At 32.7% G+C, this 26,861-nt stretch overlaps 1 protein-coding gene across 8 annotated transcripts in view; it reads right to left on the bottom strand.

The window, feature by feature from the left end:
- VPS13B (vacuolar protein sorting 13 homolog B) overlaps positions 1 to 26,861 on the bottom strand; it is a 735,829-nt gene that overhangs the window by 318,041 nt on the left and 390,927 nt on the right. For 6 of the 8 annotated variants that reach the window (XM_074316465.2, XM_019757646.3, XM_019757647.3 and 3 more), the window contains exons 28-30: positions 24,992 to 25,133; positions 21,931 to 22,339; positions 12,070 to 12,181 (exon numbers count right to left, since the gene is read on the bottom strand). In XM_074316465.2, coding sequence (XP_074172566.2) covers positions 12,070 to 12,181; positions 21,931 to 22,339; positions 24,992 to 25,133 — 663 coding nt within the window. Of the gene's footprint in view, positions 1 to 12,069; positions 12,182 to 21,930; positions 22,340 to 24,991; positions 25,134 to 25,678; positions 25,746 to 26,861 lie in introns of all 8 variants that reach the window. The other 2 variants (XM_019757649.3, XM_074316466.2) reach the window with 1 other exon arrangement.

Below are 26,861 nucleotides of genomic sequence, written 5' to 3' on the forward strand. Positions count from 1 at the left end.
CTATGGTTAATATTTATATCTGGTCATGATTCACTTCAAAGTTCATAATAGATGTGAGAAAAAACTTGATGACAATCAAAATCATTAGCTAGGGAGCCATTTTATGTAGATCTAATCCAGTAGTAAGTACGACTTAATTGAAAATTCTCTTAAAATAGATTGTATGTTCATAGGTAATTCCCTGAAGGACCAAAGAACTCAAACACTATAGTTATAAGAGTTTTCACTATAAATTATGTCTCTAATATCTATACTATTAAGTCCATCCAACCTGGGATGTTTTAGGGAACTTAAGGAAAATGCAAAATTGGTACCTAATGGTATTGTCAATTTAGTCACTCAATAAGAATTTTGTTGGGAGAAAAAAAAAAAAAGAAGGAAAAAGAAACTAACATCAAAACAATAATAAAATTTAATGGGATATAAATGTGAAACTTCAAAAAAAGTTTCAAACTTAATATTATATACTAGTTAAATATGTTAGTTAAATAAAAGCCAGTCTGTTTTACATGAAACTGAGTTACAGGCAACAAGATGTACTGGTAAAGAGCATGTGCAATGGAAACTGGTTCTGTCACGTTTTTATGTGTGATCCAGGAGAAATTATTTAATGTCTAAGCCTCCTTTTTTTTTTGTCTCTAAAACACATACAATCATAATATCTGACTCATGGTTATTGTGAGGCAAGCATTGCATTGATAGCATGAAGTAGAATCCTTGACACAAAGGAAGCTCTCAATGGATGTTACTGTTGCTACTACTAGTAAATACTATTCTATTACAATTGTAGAAACTAGGTCAGACATTGGTATAAAGGCCAAAGAAAGAGGAAATTATTTCTAAGTGAAATGATTATGGAAGGTTTCAAAAAGAGAATTTAAGTGAGACATTAAAAGACAGATGTGATTCTTAAGAATTTTTTTTTAATTAATAAGGCTGAACACAAAAGAAAAAGATTTTTAAAGGATCCCAAACCTAACCAATGTAATTTTTATAACAAAAACTCCTTGAAAAGCTGAAGTGGAAGAAGCTATATTTCAAGAAAGTTGAAAATGTATCCATAAACATATTAAGCATTATTGGGTAAACTATATTTAATTTGATATTTAATTTGAACAAGTGTCACATGAAAGAAAGCAACTAGTGGTAAGATTTGAAGTGTAGGTTGAAGTCAGATCATGGAAGACTATGCACGCTGGGTTAAAAGACAGGGATTTTGTCATGTTAAAAATTGAGCACTATGACAGATAATGAACAGAGCTGCTATCATCAAGTAATGTTTCAAAGTGGTACATTAAAGCCAAATGCCTACAGTATTTTAATTCTCTCAGTAGTGAATTGTGAATCACTTGGCCTTTGAAATTCACATGGTAACAAAGAACATTTTAGCTATAATAATTTCAGTTTCTTATTGGTACTGACATGTTTGTTCTTTAAAGACCACCATAGTAGCTATTTCACTGAAGGAATAACTCAGTTTTTCTTTTAAAGTTTCTTGGGTATAATAATGTTTTGAAGTCTGGAATGTCTGGGTCACAACATATTCTACAAAAACTTTAAGTTTTAATGAAGCTTTTTAATAATGGAGACTATTTCGTTGGTTAGAAACAAAAAATAATCCTGAGTCCTTTCATCTATGCTGTCTAAAACAGCTACTCAAACACAGGCAAGTATTTCTGCAAATGATGACAATGAAGGATGCCCACACTATATTACTAAGTTAAAACAAACACAAGTTGCAGAACACTATGTAGAGTACAATCTTATTATTTAAGAAAATCTCTCTCTCTCTCTCTCTCTCTCTCTCTCTCTCTCTCTCTCTCTCTGTCAGACACATACACGGTCTAAAAGAGAGTCAACCTAAGTATTGACAATGGTCGCAGAGGAAGGACTTAGCACTCAGAGTAAGCCCTGGTAAGAAGAGGAATTTCATTTTCTATGGCCACACCAGGGTTATTTAATTAAAAAAAAAAAAAAGGAACATCACTACCCATTTATTTATAAAATGGTAGAATAGGCTTATTAATAGATTAAAAATAAAGGTAGATTTGCTATAAAAAGTACCATTCTACCAATTATAAATTATTTTTTAATTCTTATTTTAACTTTTCATATTATAATCTGATAACAAGTTGACTGAATAATGATAAACTAAATTGTAAACAATATTTTTTAAACTTGAAATATAAAAAGAATTTTAAAAACACCATTAAAATGTACAGAAAAAGTGATGCATTTACTTAAATAGACTCAGGAACAAATAGAGCTCATAGGTCTCTTCCTGCGGCTATTTCTAAAAGGAAAAATATTTGAATAGAATGGAAGAACACTTTTCTCTATTCCTTCCTGTGAAAACTACAAATCTGGATGGAACTTCTGGAATCATTTTTTCATCTTACAATAATTTTCAAAAGATGCAGGACAGAATGTTGTAAGGACTCTTACAATAAAAATGGGACCACACAAAAAAGTTTAGGGTGCCAGTTCATATCTTCTGATTTTGCTTATTTCATCAGTGTGGGCATTGTGGAAGGTGTTGTAGACAAAGTATGAATTATGATATCAAATCTATCAGAATTTCACAATGCAATTTCATTAGCTCAAATGTTGTTGTTGAGGTCTAGTTCCATGAAGGGATGTACATAAATTCTAGTCAAAAATATATACCAATCATTGGTGTCTAGTACATGGTAGGCATTCAGTAAATATCTATTGAATAACTGAAATAATAAATCAATGTATATTTAATTAATTAATTAAAGTAATTAATGAATGTATGCATACATGCAATGGAATAGCATAAATGTCTCAAGATCCCTACTGTTCCAATGACTGATATAGAGCTATTTATTCTACTTCTCATATTAAATCTATTTTCAGAAAATAATTTGACACAATGAAAATCAAGTCAAACTACTTATCACTGAAAGGTTTAAAAAAGTCTTCGGAAGCAGAAATAATATAAATCCAGTGTAATTTTCCTATAGCAGTTATACTGTGAACTCGCCTAAGGTCCTGATTGAGACCTATTTCCATTTTTAATAGAAGCAACCATAAACACTACAGTTAATGAGCTAGAGATGATGTACCAGCATTTGTAAATACAAAGTTTCTAAAAAATAGACAAATAATTTATATAAGAGAAGAGTAACCAAATTTATTAAATTCTTAATATCTTTAAGTTACAAACATATTTAAACATTTTAATTTTACTTCATAATAATCCCTATTTTATTTTAATTTCCTTAAATCAGCCTATGAAGGAACACTTTCAGCACAGGTAATTTCTTTTTTCATCTGCCTTTATAACCTTTTACTTTTAATTGTTTCTCTGCTTCTCTTTTTTAGCTTGACAGAAGAACGTGAATCATCTCTCAAGAAAAAAGGTTGGTAAGATAAAGGAAAAACTATCAGGCTAGACTACGCTTCAGATCTATGGTGTAAGTCAGGGAAATGGCTGAACACATCATAGAACAGGAGAATCCCAGCTGAAAGCAAAGTGGGAAATCATCTTGTCCAGGAATCAGCAGTTGTAAGTTAGGTAGATAGATCACTAGCAAAGAGGAGGCAGGTAAAGAGGGTGGAGGGCTAAGGGAGGGGGTCATGAAGATATACCTAACAGCACAGCATGAACACTGAATAAATAATATGTTATATACGTGCTGCTGTGATCAGATGCTTTGGAGAGTAATAAACTACAAATTCACATAAAGTCTAAGTTAATAAAAGTTTCTGAATTATAGATTCCAAAAGTTAACTGCTATCAACTGAAAGTCTGAAAATTTTGAAGTTAAAGACTGTACTGAGGGTGATCTTGTTAGGGAGTAGGAAAGTCTGAGAAAGGAAAATGCTCACTTTTTGTCATAGAGCCTTTCACAATGTTTGAATGTGTAGCATTAAAAATTACTAGGATTCATTAAAATATTTTTTTAAATCCTCTCAAAGCAAACCACTGCTTTAATCGGCTCAACAAAGTGTGGTCCTTGAAGCAGCATATCAGAATCACCCAGTATCAAGGTCACACACAATCAACTCAGGACCTTGGTAACAACGTGGAAATTCGGGCTTCATCCCACACCTCCCAAGTCAAAACCTGCATTTTAACAAGATCCCCAGGTGATTTGTAGGCACATTAAGTTTAAGAAGCACTGGTGTAATCCAACATAAATCAAAAGCCACTCTAAGTTTTCTATGTTGCTTTCTTTTCTTTCTCTTTTTTTTTTTAATGGAGGGTGCAGCTCACAGTGGCCCATGTAGGGATCAAACTGGCAACCTTGGTGTTATCAGCACCACGTTCTAACCAACCGAGCTAACCGGCTACCCTCTATGTGGCTTTCTTGATCAGCCTTCGCAACATCAGTGATAGGTAGCTCACTACCTCCTGAGATAGTCAACATTTTCAAAAGTAAACTCCTCATCTCCATCTGCCCAACCCCCAAACCAAATCCTCCCAGTTTTCCTTCCCTCAGTTAATTTCATACTTCTAGTTGCTTAGGTCACGCAACTGAATTATCCTAATCTCTTTTGTCTCAAATCCCATGTATAATCGATCTGCATCTTCTCTTGCCTTTACCTTTAAAGTATCTTCAGAATCTGACCACTTCTCACCACGACCACAGCCATTACCCTAGGCCAACCCACCATCATCTCCTACCAAGATCAATGCAAGTCATAAAAACTTGCCCTTCTCTGCCCGCAGTCTATTTTCACGTGTTGGCCTGAATTATCTGCTTAAATATAAATGAAATCACTTCCCTGCTCAAACCATCGGAGGACTTCTCATTTGATGAAAAAAATCAACACTCAATAATCAAAAGAACTTCGTATCATATACTCTGTTAACTCAAATAGTGGAAATAATCCTTAACACAACTCCTTTAGCGATCAATAGCAATCTTCCATTTGTTTCACCGAACTATGACTCTCTTCGTTTTTAAATGTGTATTTTACCTCTTTTTAAACGTGTATCTTTAGTTCCTGCTGGCAATCCCTTCATTTCTTTCTGCAGGTAGTGACTCGGTAAACAATGAAAGCATTATTTTAAAATTCTGCCTATGTAAATTATTTTCCCTCAGAACTACATCTCACTCAGAATAACAGCCAATCCCTCACAAATGTCTGTAAGGCTTCTCCGTAATGTCTCTTACCTCACAGCCCACTACATTCCACCTGGCACATAACTGCTTCAGCTGCCACGGGCTTCTTTTGCACACTCCTGCTCAGGACCCTTTTGTTTTCTCCCTGAGGCGTCCTCTCGGATTAGAACTTGCTTTCCACCTCATTCCCAATTCCTATCTTCTCCCTGTTGCATTGCCTGCCTAACACTTAACAATATTCTAATATACCAGAATAATTTATTAATTTCTAATGGTCTCTCCCCCTCATTAAAAGCACGCTCCATAAATGCAGGGGTTTTTCTCTGTCTTATTCATTAATGTACACCCAATTCCTAGAATAGTGCCTGATGCACAGTACGCTCCCAATAAACATTTGTTAAGTAATGACTAGTTAATGAATAGCTCCATTTATTATCAGATTTTTATAATTTGAAAGATCAAAAGGGATTGAATATATGGTGATAGAACAACTGACTCTGGGTGGTGAGCACACAATGTAATGTATAGATGATGTATTACAGAATTGTACACTTGAAACTTATGTAACTTTACTAACATTGAAACCCCAATAAACTTTAATTAAAAAAAAATTTTCATTCTATTGAATTCTAATTGCTGTTATTGTAATATACATGAATTTAATGATCCTAGGTCTATTCTTAGCTTCAGAAAGAATGAAGCTATGCCTTCTGACACGATAGGCCTAGTATTTGAAGAATGGTTCCATGTCCCCTAGAAGTTTTCTCTTCTTCAGATTTAAGGTCTTCAGTTACTTTAGTCTTATTGTTGTTCCTTCATAGACTATATGTATTTTTTATACTGGCTGCATTTAAGGTTTTTCTCTTTATTACTTTTTAATAATCAAATTGACAAGCTGTATTATAAATAGAGGCTTCTCCTATCCTAGACCTTGAAACCTGTGTTGGGAGAGGCAGGTCCTGTTGCATTCTCTCCTGCTTAGCATCCCCCCGCAGCCTACCAGGGAGGAGTTTCTTTCTCTTTGATTTTCAGTAATTTGACCGTGTTGTTCTTAGATGTAATTTTCTTTGCACTTACTTTGTTTGGATTGAAAATAGGGTACTGAGCTTCTTGAATCTGCTGATTAATGACTGTTATTAATTTCAGAAAAGTCTCAAGGGCTATTTCTTTAATTTTTCTTTTAGTTCCATTCTTTCTGTCTTCTACTCCTTGTACTGTCATTACACATGTTAGACCGTTGACAGCGCCCCACGTTTTCCAGTTTGCTTTCTTTTTCTTGTTTGTTTCTTTTCTGTTCTTTTTTTCCATCTCTGTGCTTCAGTTTGGATAATTTCTATTCAGTAATATCTAAGTTCACTAATCCTATCTTCTGCTTGTCTATCTGCTGTTATGGCTATCCAATGAGTCCTGAATTTTAGGTACTGTATTAGTCAATTTTAGAATGTGTTTTAAATAGAGCTCATGTCTATGAATTCCTCCATCTTTCAACATTTTCCTTTAAAATATTTGAAATAACAGTTATTTCAAATTCTTATCTACTAATTCCAACATCTCAGCCATCTGGGATCATTTTCTACTAGCTAAATTTTCTCCTGATAATGGGTCAAATATTCCTGCTTCTTTGATATCTTACAATTTTTTGACTATGTATCAGGCATGTATAAAAGACTAAGGAATGAAAAGTCAATGTTATGTTCTCCCAGAGAAGGCATACCTATTCCTTCCAGGCAGAATGGGAAAGGGGTAGATAATTTAAATCCAGTCAGGAATTGAACTAGGTTGGACTTGATTTGCAACTTCAAGCTCAATTTACCTGTGGTTTCAAATGTCTCAAGGGCAAGATTTACACTGTTTGTTGTAGTGTTGCACTGTTCAATAAAAATATAATGCAAACCACAAATGTGAGCCACCTATATAAATTAAAATTTGTTAGTAGTCCCCTTGAAAAAAGGTTTTAAAAAAACAGTGGAAAATATAGTAATAATATACTTAACTCAATATATCTAAAATATTGTCATCACAATGTATTGTATAATCGATGTAAAGATTTTAATGAGATGTTTTCTTTGTTTTCTTTTTAATTCATCAAAATCTTGTATATATATTTGATATTTGCAAAACATCTCAATTTGGACTAGCCACATTTCAAAAAGAGAATAGCCACATGTAGTTAGTGGCTATTAAATTGAACAGTGAGTGAATCTCTACCATGGCTTTGTCTTCTAAGGGAAGTGAAACTGAGAAACTCAAATTCTTTCGGCCAGCTTCCGCTTCCCCAGCCAACACTGATAAAGCACTGTGGAGGACTGACTATGTGTTTGGTTCTCCTCCAGATTCCGTTGTGTCACTGTAGCCTACATGACTGATAAATTTCCCTTGATTTCTTCTTCCCACAAAAATATCCCTCTGCTTATAGTCAGACAATGCAAACAATTCCAGAGCTGAAAAGAGCACCCAGTATCCACTCACATAAGAAGGGTATTTCTCTCTGGAATTTGACACCTCTGCAGCATTTTGTGACGTCAATCTTTGACATATATATTTAAAAATCAGCTTTACTGAGATACAATTGACATCCCATAAAATTTACCTTTTTGAGGTGTACAATTTGGTGTTTTTTTTGTATATTCTCATTGTGCTCACTATACATCATTCATTGTACAAGTACTCACTACATCTCATTGTACATCGCTACTACCTAATTTCAGAATATTTTTATCACCCCCAAAACAAATCCAATACCCATTAGCAGTCATTCCTCTCTCCTCTCTTAGCAACCACTATTCTACTTTCCGTCTCTATGAATTTGTTGATTCTGGACATTTCATGTAAAAGGAATCATGTAATACTGACTGTTTGTGTCTGGTTTCTTTCAGTTTGCAATGTTCCAAGGTTGATCCACGCTGTATACTTAATTATTTTCTATGGCAGAATACTATTCTACTGTATGACTATATCACATTTTGATTAGCCATTTATCAGTTGATGAACCATTAGGAAGTTTCTACTTTTTGGCTATTACGTATACTGCTGCTACAAACACTGGTGCATGTGCTTTTATGTGGATATATGTTTTCAATTCTCTTGGGTACATACCTAGGAACAGAATTGCTGCACAGCAGCTGCACCATTTTACATTCCCACTAGAAATGTATGAGGGTTCCAGTTTCTCCACATCTGTTATCTTTTTTAGTACAGCAAATTCTAGTGTGTATAGTTTTGACTTGCATTTCCCTGACTAATTGGGTCAAAAATCTTCACATGCGCTTACTGGCCATGTCTCTATCTTCTTTGAATATATATCTTTTCAAATTCTTGGCCCATTTTTAAAATTGGGTTGTTCTTCTATTATTGAGTTGTAAAAGTCCTTTACATATTTTGATTATATTTCTCTTATCACATACTGGATTTGAAAATATTTTCTCACATTATGTAGATTGTCACTTTCTTATCTGATTCATTTGCAGCACAAAAGTTTATAATTTTGATAAAGTCCAATTTATCTATTTTTTCTTTTGTCTCTTGTACTTTTGCATCACTTTAAAGAAACCCTTATCTTGTCCAAGATCACAAAAATTTACTCCAATGTTTTCTTCTATAAGTTTCAGAATTTCAGCTCTTATTTTAGGTGTCTGATTCACTTTGAATTAATTTTTGTGTATGATGTCAGCTAAGGGCCCAGCTTCACATAGATATCCAACAGTCTGAGCACCATTTGTTGAAAAGATGATTCTTTACCAATAAATTATCTTGGGTCCTTCATCGAAAAGCAATTGATAGTAAACGTGACAGTTTATTTCTTGATCTCTGTTTTTATTAAATTTATTAGGGTGACATTGGTTAGTAAAATTACATAGGTTTCAAACGCACAATTCTCTAATACATCATTTATATATTGCATTGTGTGTTTGCCACCCAAAGTCAATCTTCCTTCTGTCACTATATATTTGACCATTAAACTGTTGTCTGTATCTATGAGTTTTTGTTCGTTTGTTGATTTCATGTTTATATCCCACATATGAGTGAAATCATATAGTTCTTCACTTTTTCTGATTTATTGTGCTTAGCATGATTCTCAATTCTATTCATTGATTTATTTGTCTATCCTCATGCCAGTATGCCACTGCCTTGATTACTATTGTTTTGTCATAAATTTTAAAATCAGGAAGTGTGAGTCTTCCAACTTTGTTGTTCTTTTCCAAGATTGTTTTGGCTATTCTGTGTCCCTTGAATTTCCATATCAATAATTTCCATACGAATTTTAGGATCAGCTTGTCAATTTCTGCACAGGAGGTAGGTTGGAATTTGAGCTGAGATTATACTGAATCTGTAGAGGATTTTGAGAAGTATTGGCATCTAACAATATTAAGTATTCTGATCTATGAACATTGGCTACAACTCCATGTATTCAGATCTTCTTTAGTTTCTTTCAACAATGTTTTGTAGTTTTCAGGGTGTAAGTTTCATACTACTTTTCGTAAATCTATTTGTAAGTATTCAATTTTTTTATGCTATTATAAATAAAATTGTTTCCTTAATTTCACTTTTAGATTGTTCACTGTTACTGTGAATTGAGTTTTATATTTGATCTTTATTTTGTAATCTTGCTGAACTTGTTTATTTGCTCAATAGTTTTTCAGTGGTTGCTTAAAATTTTCTATATATGTAACATCATGTCATCTGACGAAAGTCATAGTTTTATTTCTTCCTTAAAATCTGAGTGCATTTTCCCCCCCATTTCTTGCCTAACTCCCCTGGCTAGAACCTCCAGTATACGAGTAACACCAAATAGAAGCAGTGAGAACAGATATCCTTGTCTTGTCCTGATCTTAAGGGGAAAGTATCCAGTCTTTCACCATCAACTGTGTTAGCTGTGGGATTTAACAGATTCCAATTATCAGGTTGAGGAAGTTAGAAAACTCAAGACAAAAAGAATAAACACAAAGAGCAGAGTAAAAGAAAGAGGAAGTAAAAACATATGGAAAGGGAGCAGGACAGTGAAATGACTAAATAATATAATCAGAGGGAGAGACTAAATGTTAGAAAAAAGAATTCTAAAAGAATTCTGAAAGGAATGCATAAGAAATAGATTCCGAAATACTCTGTCATTAGATAAGTATATACTTTTGGCAAAACATGTAAAAATTCTGTGTGCCTTGGTTTTGTCAATTGTATAAAGAAAGTAAGGGCATTTACTTCATAAACATCAAGTACCTACTATGTATTTTTCTGTACCTATTTTTATGTATCTTGATGTTCTAAAGAGTTAATATACTTTTTTACACTTACTTTTACTTTTTGGCATTATATTTCTATATTCTATAAAATAAATCAAACAGGGAAGTAGTGAAACAGGGAAGAAAATGAGATAGGGAAAGAAGATAGAAAAGAAAAATATAGAAAAAGTAAAAAAATGAAGGAAGGTAAGAAAAAAATCAGTTATGAGGAAAGCAAGCCAAGTAAATAAGGAGAGAGACAAAAAAGAAAATTCAAGAAGGAAAAAGGTAAGGAAGCAACAACAGCAGGAATATGAAAGCCACATCTTCCCAAATAACTGCTGAAGAGCCAGAAAGTGTACATGGTAGAGGAGAAAAAGAAGTACCTCAGGAGTTCTCTTTATTGATGGTGATAAGGTCTTTTAATATGAAACATGTTTCACCAAAAGTAAAGTAGGAGCCTCTTTGAGGACCACATACTTCTGAAGTGAAAAGAAAAGATAAATATACCTGAAAGAATTTCTAACTGTTAGAAAATTAAATTATTTTCATCCAGAAAGGATTCTACTGTAGTCTTTTCCATAGATACTGAAGGAATCAAAAAATGTGAGTTGTGATCTTGGCTCTATCATTTGACTAGAGACAACGACACTTCTGATCTTCAGCTTCCTAATCTATAAATAAGGAATTTCTATTAGACTAATTCCTAAAGACTCCTTCAGTTCTGACATCATAAGACTTTATTTTATATAAGCTAGCAAATAAAAATTTATTTAAGAGATGAATACTACCAACTACCAAAAAAAAAAGGAAGAAAAAAAAAAAAACAAGAAAGAGAGCGTGATATATAATTTAAAGGAAAAAAATATCATTTCAAATATCAAAAATTTGAGAAAAATAAAATCCTCACGTCCACTTAAAGTAGCTATCACCCTCTAGGTGGTAAATGTATTACAAAAATCAGAATCTTTTCCTAGTAGTAACATTTATTGGAGAACAGTAGGAATTTATTTTCCAAAAGAGTGAGACTACAACATCTGAAAAACAGACCAGAGGGAAGACTAAGACACTTGTTCATCTGTATTTCTGCGACTTTTCTCACTTGGTTTATTTGCAACTGTACTTTTATGTCTGGCAGCCATGCCAACTTCAGTACGAATGATATATTATTTTTATCATGTTGATTACATATGTTCACCAGTTTAGTTGTCCATATATGCTTGGTGTGGTTTGCAAATACTCGGTGACAAAATCCAGAGCATGGCATTTCCACAGAAAGTGTTTACTATGAAATTTCTCCTTAGAAGTTTGCTTTTCTTTACAGCTTTGATCCATATGACATCCACAGTCGTACATTTCAAATAATGGCTTACAGTTAAATTAAGAAATGCTTCAATTTGATACAACATGACTATAGTAGGATGTGGTAGTCCTAGAGAGGACCTCATTTTCTTATGTGAGTAGAGATTGGGTCAAATTTAAAGTCTGCTAAAATTTTCCAAACTGCGCTTCTTCAGTTTTATGGTGACTTGGTACTTACATTCTGTTATTCATCAACACTTCACAGAAATACTTGATTTGTCTGAATGAATTTAAAAACCCACAACTGAAGAAAATCAGAAAAACCTGGTTTTAAATATCAAAAGGTCCTGAATGAAAAGTATTTCTACAGGCCACACTAAGCAAGTTTTATTGATCAGTGTACTTCTTTGCAGGAAGAAACTGTTGCAAAATTGAACATAAGAAAACACACTTACTGGTAAATATCTTTCCTGAGGACAGATCTGCCAAGGGGATTGTCAGCCTGGGGAGCCATAGCAACCGAGCCAATCTTCAAAACCATGGTGTCTTCTTTTGCTGCCTGATTAACTGTAACAAAAGAAACAGAGTTTGAGGTATACAGTGGATCATAGCTTCATGTGTAAGGAGAAATCTTTGAGTAAAAGGGTAGAGATACACTGAAATAAACCCAAAATGCGGACAACAAAAAAATTATGCTTAAAAAAAAAAATTTGATGCTTTTCTTAGCTATTTCTTTTATATCCCACTAACTGTTTTTTTTCTATACAGAATTAAAATGGTGATTAAAAAAAACTCCACGCCAACATTAAAACATGTAATATTAAACATATATAAGCAGTACTAAAGCAGTATATTTATGTAGTTCTTTCCCAAGTGATTTTCAGCACTTGGCTTTTTAACATTGCATTGTTGTCTACAAATATATTAAAGGATACCATAAAGTTAGTAACAAATTCTCAAAGCCATTTCAATTCCCATGATTAATAATAAACACACAAACAAACACACTCACAAAGGTACAGCACTGTTATTAGCTGTAAAATGTCACAAAATCTAAAAGAAATATAATGGCTGCAATGCTGAAGAAAGGAAAAAAAAAACAAGTGCTTATATATGAGGACATTTCAACTTGTTATTCTAGACACTTTTTAATTTTAATAATTACTACTGTGAAATTGCTTGAGAAATAGTAATTTAACACCTATGTAATAGTTCTACCTCCTAATGGAAACTAAAACTAAGGTAAGTATCTCAGAAAACTATAAAAGGTAAAAAGATGTATCAATTCTGATTCTTTCTTTTATGCTGAATAAAATAATATTTTACCATATGGTCTCATCATACATAGTTCAACAATTTTTCTATAAATCCCCAACTAATTCAATGTCTTTTCTCAGGACTGTTTGAAATGGATAAGGGTTCTTGATGGCCTTATTAATTTATATTAAATTTTACTCCCTTTATTTCCAACAGATTATTCTACTGTAGTAGCTGTTTAAAAATTATTTGAAAATGTTTAAAAATTGTTAACTATGTACAACTTTCTGGTTTTGAAGAAAATATATATTAAAACTCATAATTTCTCTCAAAGAACTATCATGGAACAGAAAAGGACTGGCTGCAAGACCTCAGGAATATCCTGAACAGAACATGCCAGCAAAGGCATACAATCCATATTTCCCAAACTGTGGTGCTCAAAGAATGCAAAAGCTAAGAGATTAGTTCCAGCTGCTTCAGCAGTACGCTTGGTATGGTCTGACTTAGATTAGTCTAAAAAAGAAAATCAGAATTAACAAAATCAGAAAAAGTAAGAAGAAAGATGTTAGGTGAGGGAAAGAAGGAAACAGAGTAAGATGTACATAAAGGGAGTGGCAAATGGAAGGAGACTGGAGGGAAGAAGAACAGCAATAGGGAGAAAAAGAGATGAGCTATCATAATACATATTAGCATACGGATACCACCAAACAGACAGTACTTTTAAATGCCACAGCAAAAAGATCTAACAGGAAACCACTTCTCATGCAGCTGGAGAATTTTCAAATGACTAGAGGTCTGTCTTTATTATAGGTCCTTATACTATGAACATTGTTTACATTTCACAGATCTTGCATTTTACGCCAAGCTTATCAAACAGTCCCATGTGGGTAAAACCTCTGATTAAGCAGAAGGCATCAATTAAAACAATAAATAGTAAGCCTTCAGAATAGACCATACCACAAAAGTGCAATTAGTGTACTTGCTAACTGTTCTTCCAGGCTATAGATATGACCCACCATATGAAAGTCTAAAATGTAATAGAAACACTGCAGTAAATGAGGTACATATGGAAGAAAAATGACGTACTTGGTGTTACATACAAAGCCAGATCCAAGAGCAGAATTCTGTTTCTGTTAGAGCCAAAAGTGTTCTCACTAGATTATACTGACTATGAAGTTATAATAAAAAAAAAAGCACTTAATACAAATCATCCACAAACTAAACTAAAATAATCAATTTTATTATAGAAAGTATTCGCTTATCAAAACGTATCTTTGAGATACAAGAAAAAATAACAAAAATATGTATTTATACAAGAAAGTGCTTTGAGTCACTTCTTTAGTTACTTTATAGTTGGAAAAAATAAGCTTCCCTTTTTTGGTTTATTTCACCTGCATTTAATAGTTGGACCATATGAGGAAATGTTCCCTCTAGAAGCATTTCAACATGAAAATGAATGCCTTCCTTCTTTGCTTTAACTGTATTTTTAAAAATTGAGCCTCATAAGGAACTACTAACTCTAAAAGGCTCATACTAGATCCAAAAACAGCCCTCTATTCTGAAATAAATAGCTTAAGCTGGAAGTCAAACACCTGTAGATTCGGAATCTTGATAATAATTGTACATAATGCAAACAATATTCAAGTTGAAAACCAGACTTTCAATACCACTTCTTCAAATAAAATATTCCAACATTAAATATATTTTTCTTATCATTACTGAATTTTACACATGAACTATTAAAAGCTTTTATATTCAATGTAACATGAAATGTAACTCAAAGATTTTATCTTTTCTTGGGGCAAGAGAGGTGTATTGGAAAAGAAAAGGCTATGAACAACTCTGAAATTGTGAGCTTGTGTAAGTAACCAAAAACTTAAATAAAGAGCAGAATTTGCATGCAATTGTCAGATAACAGTAAGACTTGCTTATAACTAAGTTTTCTTAACTGTAACATGAAATAAAAGTGTTTTGGAGATCAACTTTCCTTTAAGATTCTCAACACAAACTCAATACAGTTAAACATCTAAAGTCTCAATAGTATTTGAACTTGCCACTGTGCAGTACTGTACTTATAAAGCCATAACTAATGACAGCCCTACACAAAGCTTTCAGGAAAGGGTTTTATTAGTTTTTTGCTATATTTGCAGTTGAAGACAGAAAGAAGATTCAATAAATATGTAACCTTATGACTGTCATGTATATTAATGGCAAATACAGTTGCATCTTGTTTACCAATCATTTCTAACATATAGGTGCAAACTGTTTGGAGATATTTTTTATAAAATAGTTTCTGCTGAGAAGTATGATATAGCACCATTTAGCTCTGCTACCACACTCATTAAGACATAATTTATACATACATTTTCAATTTAATTAATTTGTCAAATATATTACTCAAGCAAACTACTTTTTAAAGCCATTCTGGAGTAAAAAGAATACTATGCTCTTAACTCTTACTAGATCTTGCTAGAGTCATTACTTAAATGACTATTACTTAAATATTCTATTAGAATATTTATTTCTAATAGAAATAGTTTCAAGCATATTTTCCTTATTTAGTCACATCATATCTTTTAAAATAGATTAGAAACACTCAATACTCATACGAAATGTACATTTAAAAATTTGTCTACAAGTTAAGATGGTTTAAATGCTAAATTTCATATGTAGTTTTCTGCAATAAATTTTCTTATTCATGGGTGGTGATCATCTGAATTAAGGGCAGCAACAATAAAAGACAAAGTATCAAAAAATCTAACATAGTATAATGTGCCAAAACCTTTAAAACTTTGTCATGCATTTTTACATTTGTATTTTATGGATAGGCACATATTCTGGCAACTTACAACATCTCAGAGAGATATTTAGATATACATATAGACATAGACACGTAGACAGACAGACACACACACACACACACACACACACACACACACACACACAGAAGCAGAGGGCAAAAGTCCAAAAATGAAAAGATGTATGCACTATTTCATCTTTTCTTATGGCAGAGTAGTAGTCCATTGTACATATATATCACATCTTCTTTACCAAATCATCTATCAGAGGACACTTTGGTTGTTTCTTGGTCACAATGAACATGTATATCTTTACAGATAAATGTTTTCACATTTTTTGGGTACATACCCAGGAAAGAGATTGCTGGCTCATATGGTAATTCTATTCTTAATTTTTTGAGGACCCTCCACACTGCCTTCCACAGCAGCTACACCAATCTGCATTCCCACCAACAGTGTATGAGGGTTCCTTTTTCTCCACAGCCTCTCCAACACTTATTACTCTTTGTCTTGTTGATGATAGCCATTCTAACTGGGGTGAGATACTATCTCGTGGTTTTTATTTGCTTTTACCTGATGATTAGTGATGTTGAGCATTTTTTCATATGTCTATTGGCCATTTGTATGTCCACTTTGGAGAAATGTCTCTTCAAGTCCTCTGCCCATTTTTTAATTGGATTGTTTTTTCTGTTGTTGAGTTGTATGAGTTCCTTATGTATTTTTGATATTAGCCCCTCATCGGAAGCGTTGTTTGCAAGTATCTTCTCCCACTGGGTTGGTTGCTTCTTTATTTTGTTGATAGTTTCTTTTGCTGTGCGGAAGCTTTTTAGTTTGATATAGTCCCATTCACTCATTTTAGCTTTTCCTTCCCTTGTCTTTGGAGTCAAATTCATAAAATGCTCTTTGAACCCAAGGTCCATAAGTTTAGTACCTATGTTTTCTTCTATGCAGTTTATTGTTTCAGGTTTATGTTTAGGTCTTTGATGCATTTCAAGTTAATTTTGGTACATGGTGACAGATGGCAGTGTAGTTTCATTGTTTTGCACATGGCTATCCAATTCTCCCAGCACCATTTATTGAAGAGGCTGTCTTTTCTCCATTGCATGTTTTTGGCTCCTTTGTCAAAAATTATCTGTCCATATTTATGTGGATTTATTTCTGGTTTCTCAAGTCTATTCCATTGGTCTTTGTGTCTGTTTTTCTGCCAATACCATACTGTTTTGATTATTGTAGCCCTGTAGTACAAGCTGAAGTCAGGGAATGTGATACCTCCAGCATTGTTCTTTTTTCTCAGGATTGCTTTGGCTATTCGGGGTCTTTTGTGGTTTAGTACAAATCTGATGATTTCATGTTCTATTTCTTTAAAATATGCCATTGGGATTTTGATGGGGATTGTATTAAATCCGTATATTACTTTGGGTAATATGGCCATTTTAACTATGTTGATTCTTCCAATCCATGAACAAGGACTGTCTTCCAATTTTTTGTGTCTTCTTCAATTTCTGTCAAAAATGTCTTACAATTTTCAGTGTAGATGAACTAGTGCCATTTGCAACAACATGGATCTTGAGTTTATCATGCTAAGCGAAATAAATCAGACAGAAAAAGCTAAGAACCATATCACTTCACTGATATGTGGGATATAAAACTGAAAGCAACAAAGACACATGACAAACAAACAAAAACTCACACACAGACAATAGTTTAGTGGTTACCAGAGGGTGAGGACAAAGGGGGGTGGTAGAAGAGGGTAAATGGGGCCAAATATATGGTGATACATGAAGAACTGACTCTGGGTGGTGAACACGCAATGTGATATATAGATAATGCATTACAGAATTGTGCACTTGAAACCTATGTAATTTTACTAACCACTGTCATCCCAATTTAAAAAAATGTATGCAATACAATGAAAGCTCGATAAAAGGTCTAATACACAAAGAACTCTTAAAATTGATAAGGAAAAGATCCTTATCAAGGAGCAACTCCTCAGAAAAAGAGAGCACTTTTCATTAATGAGACTGTCAAAAGACCAAAAAATTTGATAACCTCTGTTAGGAAAAGAATGAGAAAACAGTATAAACAGGTTCAGCCATTTAAAAGGGCAATTTGACACCCCTTAACTATTTTAAAGGTACATGCCCTTTTATCTCGCAATCCTTTTGCTAGGAACATATTCTATAGATATACTCATCTAAATCATGAAAAATACCACTGATACCACTAAAAATGTGTTCACTGCAAAAAGTGTTCATATAAGCAAAGGATTAAAATTAATCCAAAGTCCACGGAGAATGTGGCACGCTGCCTTTTCCAAAGATGGCTATAATGATAGGCTCCCATTTAATATACTCATTTTTAAAGTTATCTGCTTAGGAAGTACTTAGGCATCTGAATTTTGGAATTAGACATTAAAAATCCTACCACAATCACCACGAGGAAAAAAATTTAAATAACATAGCAAAGCAAATATTTTTGTAATTAGAATCATATAGGAATTTTCCTAGTTATAGCAACTAAATGGGAAATTTAAAACAACATCAACACAATTGTGATATGCAGTATTAGTTAATACAATAAGCCAAAAGCAACAAACAAAACACACACACACAAACACACACACACGAAATAAAACTGTTCTCTTTTCTTCTTTTTTCAAACAGCCAGATTCTTATTCCTCCTGACATGTGCACAAATCAAAGAAACACAGAACCTGTTTCAATAAATCACTGCTGAGTCTAACAGAAAAATGAAGCCAGAGTTAACCAAAAATAAACTTCTGACATATGCCTCATGGCAGGGGTACTCAGGTGCACAGGTGCTACCACGCTTACCGAGTCAGCTCATTGCTCTTCTTGTTGACTGAAAGTATGCCTGCACAGCAGCGTTATTCAGGAAATACCACATACCCTACTCTAGTCAAAATGGCTTCCAAGCCGATTGGTGGTTCCTCAAAAACAAAATTCTAAACATGGAATTACCATATGAGTTAGCAATTCCACCCATAGGAATATACCCCAAAGGACTGAAAATGGGCTTGAATATACCCTTGTATGCCAGTGTTACTCACCATAGCTAACCCAAAAGTGGAAGCCACCCAAGTATCTGACAGATGAATGGATAAACAAAATATAGTACATCCATACACTGGAATATCATTCAGCCATAAAAAGGAATGAGCAATTCACTGTGAAAATGTCCCTTTTACTAACAAATACCAAAGACTTCAGAAGCATTCAGTATGTCAAATAGACAAAATATTTTGGGACAAATAAGCAAATTTTAAATGCAGATTAAATTGGGGAATAGCTATGCCTGCTTCAGGAAGACTTACCAGTATAAACACTACTGGACATCTATTTAAAGTCTTGGCCAGACTGGCTCATCTAGAAAAAGCAATATACTGATATTGTTTTATATTCTAGGACCAATTTCAAAACTTAGTGAGAGATGAAGCATACACATTTGGTTTATCTTCTTTTTATTTGTACTTGTAACCAATGTTGATATTTTATGGTGTGGACTATAAGGTATAAAACCTTAAATTAAAATAGTATAGGAGAAATTAGAGGAAAAAGGACTCAACTTAGGGTGAGTTAACAGGAGATTATTATTTAGAGACCAACTAAGTCATACAATCTGATAATCATTTGTAATTCCTGAACATAATCAGGTATGTTGCTTTACTTCCTGATCTGTCTGCATGACCCTTCCCTATTTTCTCATAGAGCATTCTCCCTATATTACTCTCTATCTCATCCTAACCTCTCTCCTCCAATATCATATAACTCTTACATTTAAATGAAACTTTGGCCTTACCGATTGTTTACATTCAAATGAAAATCATCAGAAATTATGGAATGGAGAACATAAAATATAATCCACAATAAATTTTCAGGAAATCACAAAAGCTTACTAACATATCTTATTTTAAATGAAAATTACAAGAATTTACTCTAGTTAGAAAAATGAATGTTTATATACCAACCAGAGAGATATTTGTAGAAATTCTTAATTGTTAAAAAAAATTTAGAATTTTTATAATAGAGATATCATGAGACTTTATTTATTCTTATTTTATCTACATAAAAAAATACCTGTAATTTTATTTTAATGGAAAAACAATATGATGCTATTTTTTAAATGTAATGCATTACCCCAGGCTCTTTTACCAAAATAATGATAAATTTTCTGTAATAACAAAGCCAAACAGTTTCTGTTTCAACAGTGTTTTCCCCTATTTTCAGTTGGAAAATAAAAAATGGTTTGAAAATCTCAGTAACCTTTTATGTCTGTTCCTCTTCTTGTACGGTTACGAGAAAATGTTTTTATGATTCTCATGCTGGTTCTCAGAGAACTATATTGTGTAAAATCATAGGTTTCTTTTTTACCTTTATAACTTTAATACAAATTATATTATTTAAACATTCATTAGATATTCACATAATAAAAGGTAACGATAAGGAAAAAGCATAAAAGTCACTGCCTCTGCAATACATGTGCAGCCTCTTTTCTGCTTAGTGGTTTGTCTCTCACGTCACTTGTAATCACTCAATAATGACTAACTATTCTTTACCATTCATGTGCTTCCAGAAACTATTTGAACAGATGAAAACAACTGTATAGTACTGTCAAAATATAGTATACGCAGGGAATTCTAATTTCACATCCCAAAGTAATCAATTTTATGGCAGTCGCTAGTAAAAATTAGAATAAAAAAATTAGAACCTTTTTGTATTAAGAATCCATAAGTATGATACACCAAATTTATTTCTAGACATCTTGGCAATTAAGAATTACAGAATTCTGCAAATATTCTCTTTTATTATCAGAAATGTTAAAAAACCCATTACTTTGAATAAACCTAATTATTGATAATATTAGGCAGAATACCTTCCCTAATTAAGATCATCTGTCTATGTGAGACAGCACAAGAGACAGACTAGACTTTGAGAAGAGAATGGAGCCAGGTGCTTTACTTTGTTATTTAGCATCACTGACCACACAAGTCTTCCTCCTAATATCTAAAAGAAAAACAACAAAAAGTTTTGCTGTTTTCATGTGGCAGAAACTATGATCTGTATCTCAAATATCCATTCTCATTTCTCTGTCAAATTCACAGAGTCCTAATTTATTAGCTGGGCACACCACCACCTAGGTAAAGATTGTTTCTCAGCCTCTCTTACAGCGGGTGTAGCCATATGACTAAGCAATGATGTGTAAGTGGTAGTAAAATGTGGGTCTTCCAGAAATTCTCCTTTAAAAGAAAGGGAACAAACTACTCTGACAAGACTACCTTTTATTGAGAGCTTACTATGCAACTGGCACCAATGTAGAGTCTTATGTAGTTACTGTTTGAAAGCAAGCTATCAGTAAAGCCTACTATCAAGTTAGGTACTACTATTACCATTTTAAACAGGAATTTAGATTAATTTGTGCAAGATTTCACGGTAAATAATTGGTAAAGCTGGGATTTGAACTCAGGTCTGTGTAACTCTGAAGTCCATACCATTAACCACTGTGTTACAATTTCACTCAAAATTCTTAAAGTTCTTCATTCTTTTATAGCATGGGAGAAATTAAATTTTACAATTCACTCTGGTGGATGCAGGCAGTGGGATTATCAATTCGCTTCATTTTAAAACCTAGATTAATTTCTGGGGGGCACCGAAAAGCCTAGAAGAAGCTATAGGAGCCTTGGTGTGTTGGCTAATTTTTTAAACTAATTTTTAGGTACACAGAACCCAGCATTTGAGTTTAATACGTAAAACAAATAACAAAGTATAAGATTAACTAGCAAAAGTATAAGATTTACTAGCAAAAGTAAATGAAGAAAAACAATGTCACATTCCTTACTCTAGTAACTAAGAATAAAAAACATACCCAGTATTCTGACATATCTCATGAAGATTTAGTTGCAGAATGATTATAACATATTTACTCTTTTTAGTTTTTGTTTTTTTTCTCACGAGATTTTTTTTTAAAATTAGTTTCAGGTGTACAAAACAATGTAATAGACATTTATCATTTATATCCCTCACACAGTGATAACCCCCTCCCCCCATCTACTACCCCTCTGATATCGCATACAGCCATTACATTTTCACTGTCTCTATTCCCAATGCTATGCTCCACTTCTTGTTAAAACACCAAACTGCAAGCCACAACTAGCTACCATTTTTTTTAAAAAAAAAAAGAAAATTAATGTCTCTAGAAGAAAGTTATTTAAAATCAGATTTAAAAAAATGCTGAAGACCATACCTTCAATATTTGGCTGTATTTCTTCTGTTTTTGGAACAAAAATTCTGATTACACTTGTGTTGATATAAATCAAAGGTAAATTGCGTGAAGTCAGTGTATGGGTCCTCATGGGCTGACCAGGAGATTTTCTTTTCTCTTTTTGGGTCCTCAGTAATTTTGCTTGAAATATACTTGCAATGGCATTAAGTAAAGGAAAACAAAGAACAATATCAAAAGCTTGTGCTGAAAGAAGAATTTCATGAAGAAAATGAGGGGAACCATCCGTTAAAGTTTCTGATAACTTATGAAAACTTCTTCGCTCATTTCTTGATGTTAACTTGTGACGGACATTTTTTGTTACAGCTTTTGTGTATGTCAAAGAGAGAAATCCATGCTGCTGATGAGAGCCATCTAGAAGTTTTGCAGTTGTCTGTTCCAGAAAAAGGAAATCACAATACATATTTCATTAAAAAAAAACTATTTGAAAGCACAAAATCATCTCTTTTATTATATCTACACCTCTTAATGAGCACACTATTGTGATAACTACATTAATCAATTAATGCATGTTTACTGGAAATGATAACATGTCAAAAATAAAACATCTGTCCTTTAGAACTTGTCTATTTTCAGTGGCTATCATACTGTTTACAAAACATAACTCTTCTACGACTCTTATTCTTTGGGTTTAATACTTTATAATACATATATAACAGTTGATTAAGAGTGAAAATTATGTCATTGTAACTTCAGTATTTGTAACAAAATTTTTCCAATTAACTTTCATATTCAAATTGCACACTATGAACAAATTATAATAAAACAGCATACTTTTAGAGTAAAGTGCATACTTTGTATTTCTCAACATGTGAAAAAAATAGCTCTTCAACAAGTTTTCTCGAACCAAATAATGTACATAAAATCCTATTTTGCAAATTATTCAATGTGAAATTAGAGTTATTTACTTCACATTCTTAACCCCTCTTCTCAAGGCTTGATGAAGTTCTTTAGCTATTAGGGTCTAAAGAGTAATGTTAGAGAAAAACTGAACTAGGAAGAAGAAAAAGAAGGAAATATATTCACCCAAACAGGAAAAACACTGAGAAGTAGCAAAACAGCAATATGTCTGAGCCTATGTTATCCCATCACTAGTAAACCTTTTTGCTTCCATTTTCCTCCTCCTGTGTTGTTACCTAACACTAATGACATGGTGAGACAACACAAAGTATGCAATTCAGCTACCACTGTTCATTTTGTTTTTAATCTGGACTGTAAAATGAAGAAAGGTGAGATAAAATCTGCTTTGCATATGTTAGTTTTTTAAAGTTAATTTTCTGACTATTAAAAAAACCTTGGAAAGTAGCATTAAATGGACATGGAAAATAATAATTTTTCATGTAATTGGCCTGTCTCAGAACATTTTTTTACTGTCCCAACTTTCTCACTGCCTCCTGATTCCCCTTTCCATTTGCTTTCTACGTTCAAAATAAAGAGAAACATAGCAAAGCAAGAAAAAGTACTACCAATCTTATCATCATGTTGCTGGACAGCAGACAACAGTGGATGGAGGGTGGTGGATGTAGTCTGGCCCCAATGGAAGAGGCCACAGCCACACTGTATGTCTCTAGGTATACAAACTGGATGTTGGAGAGGGGTAGAATCAACCATTAATCTAAATAACCCAAATCAACTTTTCATTAATGGCAACATTTGAATCCTGGAAAGAGTATAAAGGGTGTTTCAATGTATAAATGTTTTGATTTGGAAAAATATTTTTAAACTTGTAGAATGTAGGTGCTCTTAAAAGGTAAATTCCTGTGATAGAAAGTTTTGTCTGCTGAACTACTGCATCCCTGCCTCCCTTAATATAAGAGGGGGAAAAAGGGAAAAATAAATGAATACTAACTAGAGTTTGGATCATATAATTATAACTTTTCATACAGTAATAATCAATATTTTACACTATTTAAGATGAAAAGTTAGAAAACACTAACACTAATAATCAAGGTAATGTTAATAAAATAAAATTAGAACTGATAAAGGAAAAACTTAAAGGACATTAATAATAATTTGGGTTTTTTTCATGAATATGTATTAAAATTATTAAGAATGTTTCTAATGGACACTAATGAACACTCAAAGAGAAGAAAATAAATCTGAACAGAAATTCCACTGATATAAAAGCCACCTTAACAGGCATCTTTTTCCAGACTAGGCCAGAGAAAATTCAAAACTCAAAGCAAAACTAGCATTTGCTGTGCAGACGCAATATTAAACACTAAATCTAGGCACACAATACTTGGCTAATTCTTATAATGCTGAAGATATACATCTTTAATTCTTTTTGAGCTACAAAAAAGGGTGAAGAAATAGGTAGTTTACACATGCTAAGAAAAATCTAATAATATTTGAAATGATTTGATAAATTCTTAAGAGAATCACTATTACCATTGTGATAATTTGCTCTTCATATTTTTAAATTACATGCATTTTTATTTATTTAAACATATCATAAAATAACCAGCTTAACAATATATTTAGCTATATTATACCATTAGAAAAAACAAGGTCCCAAACTTTTAAAAGCCACTCGTGTACAGTCTAGTGTTCATTTTCCAGCCAGTCGATAGTCACACAGCCTTGTCCAGATTCAAGAAAGCACCAAATAAGATACTTAGAATTAGTTGTGAAAAGGAAATGGCATAGTAATAGGGAGGAAAAAAGCAATCTAAGTAAGAATCATAAAAGGAATGACAAAAGCAGTATGGTCAACTCTTGATCATTCAACACGTGCATAATTTTAAGAACATATTTAACATCCGACTTTGATGTTTTTATGCTAATGGTAAAATCAGTTTGCATTCACAAAACCAGAGTGACAAACAGCATATGCAAGTAACACAGAAACAAATCAATTATAGTGGAAAACCAGTCTTATTTTAAAATTCATTATAGTTCATTTACAAAGTAGATGGTACAGAGGAAGATGAAAATCAAGAGTTGACTCTATGGACAGTTTAATTCCTTCTCTGTGTTCCTGTTAATGGGAGTGCTGTAGTATAATTTAAAAACCATTTCTTACAGAAGGAAAGAAGCCAGAGCAATTACTGAAAGGGTCCTGCTTGCTGATGGGTCGAACCAACAAGGTGCGTCTGTTCAGCTTGTCAGTACAGGAAAGGAAGACACCTCCACATTGCCCCAGAGACCAACAGTCTTCCCCAAGACTTGAGGTGATGGACAGGAGCAAAGAAAAGTGAAAAGACAAAAAGCAATAAAAGCCATAAGCAAAAAACTTTAGATAGTTTTAATTCTGCTCAACTTTGCATAAGTTTAGGTTTGAGCCACTGCTAGGTATGGCCTTTGTCTGGACCATCTTCTGCAAAAGCATTGTTAATGGAAGTAAACAAAAATTATTTTTAGTGTAATATATGACCTTTAGTTTATGATAAAGGACAATCCACATGACTCACTTATGAATGGGAAAAAGTTCTAAAAAGTCAACAAAATAATACATTAATGACAAAGTATATTAACAAAAGCATCCTACCTTTGACCTTTTGAAAAATGTACTTAATCGCTATACAGGAAAATGGTTACAAAATATGAGCAGCTTACAGAAATAGTTTTATTTTGTAATGTAATTTTGGAAGAATAGGTCAAAAAATTTACTCTGAGCTCTAATTCTTGTAACCATTAGTTCTATTGCATGAAACAACAAAAATAAACAGTTTATATTTTCAAAAAATCATAATTACTAAATGAGTCTCACCACAGGTTTTTCTTTGCACTGTAGAAATACTCCTTCAAAATGTCCTGACTGCCAACCTTCCCCTGGCCTGGAAAACATAAGTTCACCTTATCTGTTCTCGTCAATTATTCTGAGTTAAAAAATTGAGCATATATAGCTATTTCAAATAGTTATGTCGTAAACAACGCTACACTGAACTGAAACATCAATCTGACAATGCAATCAACAGAACAATTTACATTAGCACTACACCCTGGTAGTTCTGCACAGAAGCATTTGTCTTAATAATAAATTGTATATTTATTTTGTTGGTTATTTATTTATTTCTCACCCATGAGAGTATGAGGTCCACAGGGCATGATTTATGTCTATTTTGTTTAACAGTATATCCCTACTTCCTAGTGCAGTGCTTCACACATAATACATACTCAATATTTTGATTAACTGAATAAATAAATTATCCAAATATTTAAAACTTCCATAAATTTAACAGTAAAGTCACTGATCTAGAACACAGACTCTAATATTCACATTATCAAGAAATTACTTCAGCAATAATATTCACTACATAATATTCATGTAATATTCATGCAAGGATCATTTTGATAGACCCATCAAAAGAGACTAAAGAGCTAAACATTCCATCATCAAAAATCAATGAATTCACTGTTAATACAATTCACAGTAAATAAAAACAATTATATGTTTGCTAAATAATACTATTATAACAGGTCCATATATCCAGCAAAACATTTTTTTCTCAAGAATCCAGCAAAATATTTTTAATTTTACACACAATTTTTGACACAATTATGTCACAATTATGACACAATTTTTTAGCTGTGACAGATTTTGATAATTACTGACATAAGCAATATGATATGTGATAAAAGATAAAAATTCAAATGTTTTTAATGTAGAATTAGAAACTTATTAAACAAAAAAGACTTTTTAGGGTATATAGTGCATCAATAAAGGTACAGAAACACATGTGCTTCTACAGGCACTCAATAAATAATTGTTTAATGAATATTACGAATCCAGAAAAAAATGGGTTTTAAGGCTCTTACTATGCTAAAATACTATGAAACTGAAAATATGATGTTGTTTAAAAGCCAATTAAAAAAAAAAAACGTGTGAGTTTTATGGTATGTGAATTATATTGCAATTAAAAATAGCAAAAAACTCCAGGTTAGTAGTAGTA

This window comes from Rhinolophus sinicus, chromosome 6 (assembly GCF_057876585.1).
Source record: "Rhinolophus sinicus isolate RSI-liver-muscle chromosome 6, RSI-T2T, whole genome shotgun sequence".
NCBI classification, from domain to species: Eukaryota; Metazoa; Chordata; class Mammalia; order Chiroptera; family Rhinolophidae; genus Rhinolophus; species Rhinolophus sinicus.